At 39.2% G+C, this 10,054-nt stretch overlaps 1 protein-coding gene across 3 annotated transcripts; it reads right to left on the bottom strand.

Annotated features, from left to right (window-relative positions):
* Positions 1 to 6,242: 6,242 nt before the first annotated feature.
* On the bottom strand, positions 6,243 to 9,963 carry ier3ip1 (immediate early response 3 interacting protein 1). Of its 3 annotated transcripts, none has more exons than XR_009783429.1 (4): positions 9,841 to 9,963; positions 9,286 to 9,387; positions 6,904 to 7,036; positions 6,243 to 6,814 (listed from the first exon to the last, which is right to left on the bottom strand). XR_009783429.1 is itself a non-coding variant. In XM_061733454.1 (3 exons), the coding sequence occupies exons 1-3, from the start codon at positions 9,929 to 9,931 to the stop codon at positions 6,981 to 6,983; spliced, it is 249 nt and encodes an 82-aa protein (XP_061589438.1). In that variant the 5' UTR covers positions 9,932 to 9,963; the 3' UTR covers positions 6,243 to 6,980. The 3 variants fall into 3 exon arrangements, 1 of the variants encoding a protein (XP_061589438.1); XR_009783428.1 differs by having other exon boundaries at positions 6,921 to 7,036; XM_061733454.1 differs by having other exon boundaries at positions 6,243 to 7,036.
* Positions 9,964 to 10,054: the final 91 nt, after the last annotated feature.

Here is a 10,054-nt window from a genome sequence, read left to right as displayed (position 1 = left end):
CAATTGGGTATGGCTAGGTATGGCAGCCGCCACACCTTTGCTTCAAGGGTTAAATGTAAATGTTTGTTTTTTTAAATACATTTATGGAATAACTACAAATGCAAATAAGAACAACATGATCGATTTCACTAATTATTACACTGCAAAAACTCAAAATCTTAACAAGAATATTTGTCTTATTTCTAGTTAAAATGTCTAATTTTTAGTCTCATTTTTAAAAAAATCTCATTACATTTAAGACAAGACTCAAAACAACCATTTTCACCTGTTTCAAGTAGATTTTCACTTAAAATAAGTAGAAAAATCTGCCAATGGAACAAGATTGTTTTGCTTGTAATGAGAAGATAAATCTTGTCCCACTAGCAGATTTTTCTACTTATTTCAAGTGAAAATTTACTTGAAACAGGTGAAAATGGTCAAATAACAAGTTATTTTTCTGGTGATGACTCTTGTTTTAAGTGTAATGAGATTTTTTGACTAAAAATGAGACATTTTAACTAGAAATAAGACAAATATTCCTGGTAAGATTTTGAGTTTTTGCAGTGAGCGAGACTGCATTTGAAAAAGTTCCAATTTTCTTGACCACACAGATAAGCTACATAGCAGACCTCTGTGATGAGTATTTGCTGGACGTGTTGATTGATACTCTAGTTAAGTTCTGTGACTCGTAACCTTGCCATACCTTAGCTTCCACTGAATTGACACCTAACCCTGAATTCACAACAAAAGCTTCACAAACGTCAAAATCAGCCGGCAGCCATTCATTTTCAAAGGGCGTCTGGCTGCTGCCGACCCACCGCTTACATATATCTATATATCTATATCTATAGTAACACTTATACTTATGTGGCTTCCAGTGAGTCAAAGGAGAGAGTTTAAAATCTTACTGCTGGTCTACAAAGTACTGAATGGTCTTGGACCAAAATACATGGTTGATCTGTTCCTATGAAGCTCCCAGACCCCTGAGGTTCATCTGGATCTGGTTTGTTGTGGTTCCAGAACCAGAACCAAGCAAGGTGAGGTAGCGTTCAGTTATTCTGCTCCTCACCGGTGGAACAAACTTCCTGTAGACCTGAGGTCTGCTCCAACTGTCAGATCCTTTAAATCAGGCCTAAAAACATTACTGTTTACTAGGGATGTAACGATATACTAATGTAACGATACGGTACGATACACAATATTGAGGTCACGATAACAATACAATACGATATTATAGCAGTATTTTTTTAACAACCTTGCATGAGGAACATATGACTGGAAAAACTGGTCTTTTATTTGAAAGACACAAAATACAAAAAGATACTGTGCCCTATTGTTCCAGTTTGTAATGCTTTATAACTGTTTAAGTTTTAAAGAGAAAGCCAGGCCAACCATTTTCCACAAACTGAACTAAAAGTAAATGTCAGGTTTGCATTATGATCTTCAGTTTCATACAAGTACAAATATTTAGCCACAAACTGAATAGTTTCTCTCATGTATGATTTGACTTTTTTCTTTTCCTGAAATTTAACAACTAAAATTAAATAAATAAATAAAAGTAAATAAATACATACAATTTTACATCATAAAAAAGATTGATTCATGCTCACCTTATAAGTATAAGAGGAGATTTATTTTTGTTAAGAAGGTTATTTTGGTAATTCAGGGTTCATTATTTTATAAATATATTCTTTCTATTCTGATGTAAATCAGGGACTATAATGACACTAGTCAGTTTATCTGTAGTGATTAGTCTGTTTTAGATTGGGCGGAGTGATACGCCACAGTACGGCACTAGGTGCCCTGTTGATGTTCTAAAATCCTACACTGTTGAGGGACATTAAAGTACACTGGAACTCAGCAGAAGTTTCCCCGTGTTTATCCTACTCCCAACCCCAAAAAGGTTTAATTTAATAAGGTAAGGCTTAACTCTACACCAGCCTTACATCAGTAAAAGTTCAGAGCTCAAAACCCTGCAAGAGTCCCGTGATCGGGACCAAAACGGTACTAGTTTCTTCTGAGCGGAGGAAGATTTTGGTCCGAGGGTCGGATGCGCGTTACTAGTCAACACAATAGATTAATATTAATAACCCCAATATCGCAATACACTTTGTCACCTCCACGACATGTATTGTGATGTTTTTGTATCGCGAAATTTCGTGGCACGATATATTGTTACACCCCTACTGTTTACTGAAGCGTACTCCTAAATTAAATACTTACCTGCTGTACTCTACTGCCCTTATTTTTAACAACTTGTGCTTTTTATTATTTTACCCCTTCTCTTATCATTTTATTTCATTTATTTGTTATTTAAGCGTACTCTTAAATTAAATACTTTCTGAAAACCGAGAATGATATATATATATATATATATATATATATATATATATATATATATTTATATATATATATATTTATATATATATATCTCCTCTCCAGTACCCTGGCGTAGACTTTCCCGGGGAGGCTGAGAAGTTTGATCCCCCTGTAGTTGGAACACACTCTCCGGTCCCCCTTTTTAAACAGAGGGACCACCACCCCGGTTTGCCACCCCAACGGTACTGTCCCCCCTTCCTCCATGCCTATGTCGCAGAGGCGTGTCAACCAAGACAGCCCTACGATATCCAGAGACTTGAGGTACTCAGGGCCTCAGTGACCTCGGCTTGGGTGATGGATGAGCACGCCCCAGAGTCCCCACTCTCTGCTTCCCCAGTGGAAGGCATGTCAGTCGGGTTGGGGAGATCCTCAAAGTATTCCTTCCACCGTCCGACGATGTCCCCAGTCGAGGTCAACAGCTCCCCACCCACACCGTAAACAGTGCTTGCAGAGTACTGCTTCCCCCTTCTGAGGCGCCGAACGGTCTGCCAGAATTTCCTCGAGGCTGACCGAAAGTCCTCCTCCATGGCCTCTCCGAACTCCTCCCAGACCCGAGTCTTTGCCTCCAGGACTGCCCGAGCTGTGGGAGATGTCCCTGACAGAGGGCTCAGCGAGACGTTCCCAACAGACCCTCACAATCTGTTTGGGTCTGCCCGGTCTGTCCAACCTCCCCCTCCGCCAGCGCATCCAACTCACCACCAGGTGGTGATCAGTTGACAGCTCAGCCCCTCTCTTCACCTGAGTGTCCAAGACATGCGGCCGAAGGTCAGATGAAACAACAACAAAGTCGATCATTGACCTCCGGCCTAAGGTGTCCTGGTGCCACGTGCACTGATGGACACCCTTATGCTTGAACATGGTGTTCGTGATGGACAAACTGTGACTAGCAGAGAAGTCCAACAACAAAACACTGTTCGGGTTCAGATCGGGGAGGCCGTTCCTCCCAATCACGCCTCTCCAGGTATCACTGTCATTACCCACGTGAGCGTTGAAGTCCCCCAGTAGAACAATGGAGTCCCCAGTTGGAGCACTATCCAGTACTCCTCCCAGGGACTCCAAGAAGGCCGGGTACTCCGCGCTGCTGTTCGGCCCGTAGTCACAAACAACAGTGAGAGACCTTTTCCCGACCCGAAGGCGCAGGGAAGCGACCCTCTCGTTCACCGGGGTGAACTCCAACACATGGCGACTGAGCTGAGGGGCTATAACCAAACCCACACCAGCTCGCTGCCTCTCACCCTGGGCAACTCCAGAGTAGTGGAGGGTCCAGCCCCTCTCAAGGAACTGGTTCCAGAGCCCAAGCTATCTGTGGAAGAGAGCCCGACTATCTCTAGCCGGTATCTCTCAATCTCACGCACAAGCTCCGGCTCCTTCCCCCCCAGCTAGGTGACATTCCATGTCCCTACTGAGAGGGTTTTGGTCCAGGGATTGGGTCGTCGAGGCACCCCTATATATATATATATATATATATATATATATATATATATATATATATATATATATATATATATATATATATATATAACAACTTTGAATGAGGAACATATGACTGGAAAAAATTTGTCTTTTATTTGAAAGACACAAAATACAAAACAATGCTGTGCGTTTGCCCTATTGTTACAGTTTGTAATGCTTTATAACTGTTTAAGTTTTAAAGAGAAAGCCAGGCCAACCGTTTTCTATAAACTGAACTAAATTAAATGTCAGGTTTGCATTATGCATCTTCAGTTTCATACAAGTACAAATATTTTGCCACAAATTGAATAGTTTCTCTCTCATGTATGACTTGACTTTTCTTTTCCAGAAATTTAACAACCTAAATAAATAAAAGTAAATAAATAAACTATGAAAAGTCCTAAACTCAAAATGCAAAATGACAGTTATTTATCTTCTGCCAGAGCTAAGAGCTCCAGCCACATGCTCCCAGCCTGAGGCCGTAAGGTGAACCCCTTATCATTTCATCCCACTCCCACCTTTGGACTACACAATCTTTACATCATAAAAAAGATTGATTCATGCTCCCCTCATAAGTAAAAGTTCGGAGGTCAAAACCCCCCAAGAGTCCCGTGATCAGGACCGCAAAACAATACTAGTTTTTCTGAGCGTAGTAAGATTTTTGTCCGCGGGTCGAGGTGCGGTCGTCACGTGATCCCGCTGCACCAATAGGATGCGCGTTGCTAGTAAACGCAATATATTAATATTAATAACTCAATATCGCTCTACAGTTTGTCACCTCCACGACACGTATCGTGACGTTTTTGTATTGCGAAATTTCGTGGCACGATATATTGTTACATGGTTATATAGTGATACTTGATAATCAGATAAGAGGGTTTCCCATAACCACTCATACACTCATTAGAATAAATAAATAAATAGATAAATTAAAAACATATGTGCCCAATCACATTAACAACCAACAGATGTACGGCATTAGTAGGTCTTTTAGATTTTCTATGAAGGGATGTATTATCATATGCTAAAACCCTTCTCTCTGCATGATGCCAGACAACCCTGATCAAATCCTCTTTTCATGAAGCCTCCACATGGTGAAAAACATAGTTGTTTGTCAGCTTTTAGTTCTTGCATAAATATTATGTATTTCACACATTTATTGTGGAAAACAGTATACTGGAAAACTAATCTCACACACAACAAAATGATATGTTTATCACTTCAATTAAATCTTTCTCTTTTTTTCCATTTCTCTTACAGTCAGATCAAAAGATACGTGAAGAAGACATGAATCATTTCATTCGAATATTTTTTCTCATCTAAATAATTTAATGAATCATGAAAGCTTCCATTTGTGAGTGTTTTTATATCGTCTTTGTCTTTGCAAATTACACTGGTATATTCCATAGCTACTGACGTATATGTTGCTGTTTAAAATGTAACTTTATTTAATAAGATCTGTTGTTTACATTTTAAAATGGGGAACTAGTAAATTTACACTTTACTCGGTTTATCTAAAATGAAAAACACCCCATGTGATTTATTTTTAATGACACAGAGATTTGAAACTGTGAACTGAATACATTCATTCTCACCCGTGACAACTTACAGGTTTCTCTGTTGGTCTGCAGCTAAATTCGGACTAATCACATATCAGAGTGGCTTTAATGTGCAAATCTCCTTGATAAACATATGCTTCTAATTCCAGTAAACCCTCCTTTCCTCAGCTCTTGTGTATTTAGGGTCAAAATGTGTGTGAATAAACATGGTTTTTTAGGAGCAGGGGGGCGAATAGGGATAATTCCAACATATGGGGATCATTGGAACAGGAAACATATGCACAAAAGGGAAGTGTACTCACTGGAAAGTGAGAAGGGGTGGGATGAAATCTCGGATTGGGTATCTCTTAACGCATTTATATATTACAAAAAAAAGTCAGCTGAAGCCTTTAAATCCAACAGCATTGATAAATGTATTCATTTTTGTATTTATTTATTTTTTATGCTTAGCTGAGGCCTGACTTTATCTCCATGAGGATGATCTAACCTAAAGCACTGTTATTTTGCCATAGACATCCCGTCAGCGCCGTCCTTATTTATCTGCGTTCCTTCTCCTCAGTCTTATCTTCAACAGTCTGTAAGCCTTCTTCATTCTGTTAAAATGTTTGTTAATTGCAAAGAATAAACACAGATACACAGCTTGTAATTTCTTAATTTCAGTTTCTCCAAACCATTATAATGCACTTCGTATATCATTTATCACGTATCAACATTTATGAAAAATGTTTAGATTTTTTATTTCTTTTCAATCAATATTTTCCGTGGTTAAATAAATTTAACAATTTCCTTGTTAGGGCAGAAAATATCTACTGACAATTTGTCCTTATTTCTCTATTGCTACACTTGTACATGGAAACAAAGAAAATAAAAACAAAAACTCAACCAAATTTATTTAAAAAAACAGAGCCTTGATGTGCAGGCCACACTGAAAACAGTACATCCAGTTTGATTTGTTTTCAGGAGTATTGCTTAAAATATAATATGGAAGAAAATGTGTTAATGACAACAAACAGCAAAAATTAAACCTTTATAGTGACCGTCACTTTAACAAATCCTGTTTTCTCCCAATCTGTCTGTACAAACACGCTGCAGAAGTCTGCAGCTTATAACACAGCTCTACCGACAGGATTAAAGTTATTGTTTATGATCTCCGAACACTGATTTTAAGCACCTTTCCAGGCCTTCGATGCTGATTTAAACCTTTCACAAAACATATGGCACATATCACTAACTCATCAAAACAGATTCCTCTCAACATACTGTGAAAAACAATGAATATGACCTGTGCAGCACAAACGTCCGAGATGATGTTAAAAAAATGTAATGCGTGTAGGCATTTCTGTGCTCATGAGCAGGGGAGATAGTCTGATATATTTGTCTGGTGAGTGGGTCAACTCTTCTTGTCTTTGCAGCTGGAAGGCAGATTCTTATTTGTGGTTCCCTCTCTGCAAATTGAAGATATTAAAGAAAAAAACAAAAATAAAATAACTTTTTCGTCCTTGTTGTTGGCAGACAATGATGAAAATCTCTAAACCTGGAGCTGCTCCGTACACAAGTGTGTGGTTGTTCCTTGGCAAATTTCCTCCAGATCAGTGGACCAACGCCCAGCCATCAACCAAACAGCAACAGCAGGATGATGCAGGCAGTGTTCACTATTATCAAGGGCACTGTTAAAACAACAACGAAGGAGGGGAAAAGCTTATATTAGGAACAGTTATCATGCTTTGGTACATTTTAGGAGCACACACAAATGGTTGTGGCACAGAATTCTGATAATGGAATGGGATATTTCCTAAATTAAGGCAAAACAAAACATTTATGTCTGCCTGGTGTTCAGTTCAAATCAAATCAAACTTTATTTATAAAGCACCTTTCATATATAAAATGCAACACAAAGTGCTTTACATAAAACAAATAAACATAAAACATATTAATGCCCTGCCCCCCTCCCCCCTCCCCGCACACACACAGACAGACAGACACAAACACACCACAATTCACCCAAGTTACACACACAGACACACATGCAGACACACGGTGTAGACATGGCTGAGCACAGAGGATCCAGGTGAGGAAACAGTAACAGGGAGCCGTCCACGCCAGGAGGTCTCATAACCCGCAGCTACAAGGGTTTCCTCCACAGAGACCATCCCGGCCCGGACGGATAGAGGAGTCCACACCACAGCGGTGAAGCCGTGGTGCAGAACTCCACAACCATCCAGGCCAGAACCACCCCCAGGACGACCCCCTGCAGGCCAGAGTCACTCCCAGCATGGAGGCTCCCCATGAGGAAACGCTGGAGATAAAAGCTACAAGAAAGCAGGATAAGATACACTAAAAGAGTTTAAAAAAGTATAACATAACATAAAATCCTAAAAGTATGTCTAGAAAGCAAGACATTAAAAACTAAGAGAATAAAACAATAGAATGTATAAAATAGACCATAAATAACGACCAAAACATTTAAATATAACATTGAGATAAAATAATGAAAATAAAATATGATAAAACAGGATAAACTAAAGATGAATATAAAACAGAGCAGTAAGATCCAATAAAAATAGGGGTGAGCATAAGAAATTTAAAAGAGTTAAATGAGTCAGTTAAAAGCCTGATTAAAGAGATGGGTCTTGAGCCTCTTTTTAAAAACATCAACAGTCTCTGCGGCCCTGAGGTTCTCCGGGAGGTTCTTCCACAATCGGGGACCATAAAAACTGAATGCCGCCTCCCCGTGTGTCCTGGTTCTAACTTTTGGTATGGTTAAAAGGCACCGGAGGACCTCAGGGTCCGTGAGGGTCGATAGGGTAAAAGTAGTGCAGACAAATAAGATGGCCCAAGACCATTAAGACACTTAAAAACTAGTAAAATAACCTTAAAATCAATCCTGAAGCGCACGGGGAGCCAATGCAGCGATTTTAAAACAGGTGTAATGTGCTCCCGCCCTCTGGTCCTCGTCAGCACGCGTGCGGCTGAATTCTGTAATAATTGTAGATTGTACATGTTCTTTTTGGGAAGACCAGAGAGCAGGGCGTTACAATAATGTAAACGACATGAGATAAAAGCATTAGCACCTCCGTACTAGCCTGAGAGAGAAACGGGCGGACTCTGGCTATGTTCTTAAGATGGTAAAAACCTTTGTTTTTACCAAATCTTTGTTATGTTTTTAATACAGTCAGTCCGGAAAGTATTCAGAACGCTTCACTTTTCCCACATTCTTTTATGTTACAGGCCTATTGATAAAAGGAATAAATTCATTTTTTTTCTCAGAATTCTACACAAAATACCCCATAATGACAACATGAAAGAAGTTTTGTTATGATTTTTGTAAATTTATAAAAAATTAAAAACTATAAATATCACCTGTGCATAAGTATTCAGAACATTTGCCATGAAGCTCAAAATTGAGCTCTGGTTCATTCTGTTTCCACTGATCCTTCTCAAGTTGTCTCTACAACTTAATCGGAGTCCACCTGTGGTGAATTCAGTTGATTGGACTTGATTTGGAAAGACACACCTGTCTATATAAGCTCTCACAGTTGGCAGTGCATGTTGCAACACAAAAACATGAAGTCAAAAGAATTGTCTTCAGACCTCCGAAACAGGATTGTTTCGAGGCACAAATCTGGGGAAGGGTACAGAAAAATTTCTGCGCAAAAGTCGCATCAAAACTTCTTTCATGTTGTCATTATGGGGTGTTTTGTGTAGAATTCTCAGAAAAAAATGAATTTATTCCTATTATCAATAGGGCTGTAACATAAAAGAATGTGGGGAAAAGTGAAGCGTTCTGAATACTTTCCGGACTGACTGTATGTGGAATAAAAGTGAGCTCAGAGTCAAAAATCACAGCCAGATTTGTAACAGATTTTGAGGGTTCACTGATTCTGTTATTTCTGGGTGCATTCATAGTCTTGCTAACCTCTCATGATGGTCCTGACTGAACGGATGAGGTTGAGTATCTGAGCTTTGATTCCTGGATCATCCCCAAAACCCCCAACTCCTTGTTCAACGCCCCAGCCCACTGGAGGCACAGATGGAGAACAAAATAGAGAGGTTAAAGTCGACAGGAAATTACAGTTGATATATAGTAGTATATAAAAATTCCATGTAGCTCATTTTTGTAAACATCAACATGCCACTCTATTTAGAATATAAATAGAATAGAAAGCCTTTATTACCATTATACTGGTACAATGAGATTAGGCAGCAACTCCGTAAAAGTGCACACATGCAAAGACTATGTAAACAACAAAATGAGAAACAGGAAACATCTATATATATATATATATATATATATATATATATATATATATATATATATACACTATGAAAATGAGTGAATGAGTGAATTTAACTAAACTACAGACTGAATGATGAGCAGCCAGCTGATGTTTTGACTCCAAACTAGCAGCCGATTTAATACTAATAGTAATACATTTCATAAAAAAAACGTCAGATCTGTCAGTGTGCTTACTCTTGCTGAGAAACCGCTCCTCATGCAACACAGCGACCGCATTCGTGCACAGAATAGCGGTCTGGATGAGAGAGTAGAGAGTAAACGCCATGCTGGCAGCTGCTGCTTCTTCTTCTTCTCTCTTTTTTTCCGTCACAGCTGCCGTAAACGAGCTGGGCGGGTCGTAGTGCGTCGAAGGGAATAGTGGAACTTGTAGTCCAATGTCGCGGTTCAG

The sequence above is a fragment of the Cololabis saira genome, chromosome 11 (genome assembly GCF_033807715.1).
Source record: "Cololabis saira isolate AMF1-May2022 chromosome 11, fColSai1.1, whole genome shotgun sequence".
Taxonomy (NCBI): Eukaryota; Metazoa; Chordata; class Actinopteri; order Beloniformes; family Belonidae; genus Cololabis; species Cololabis saira.
Note: the sequence above shows the minus strand (reverse complement) of the source record. Positions and strands in the feature narration are given on the sequence as shown.

What these genes read in the sequence shown, in the direction of transcription:
- ier3ip1 (XM_061733454.1), bottom strand. Translation starts at nt 9,931, where the DNA reads ATGGCGTTTACTCTCTACTCTCTCATCCAGACCGCTATTCTGTGCACG. An exon ending in GGAGCGGTTTCTCAGCAAGA is followed by an intron (nt 9,388 to 9,840) that starts GTAAGCACACTG and finishes CTGTGCCTCCAG; the next exon opens with TGGGCTGGGGCGTTGAACAA. An exon ending in AGTCAGGACCATCATGAGAG is followed by an intron (nt 7,037 to 9,285) that starts GTTAGCAAGACT and finishes TTGTTTTAACAG; the next exon opens with TGCCCTTGATAATAGTGAAC.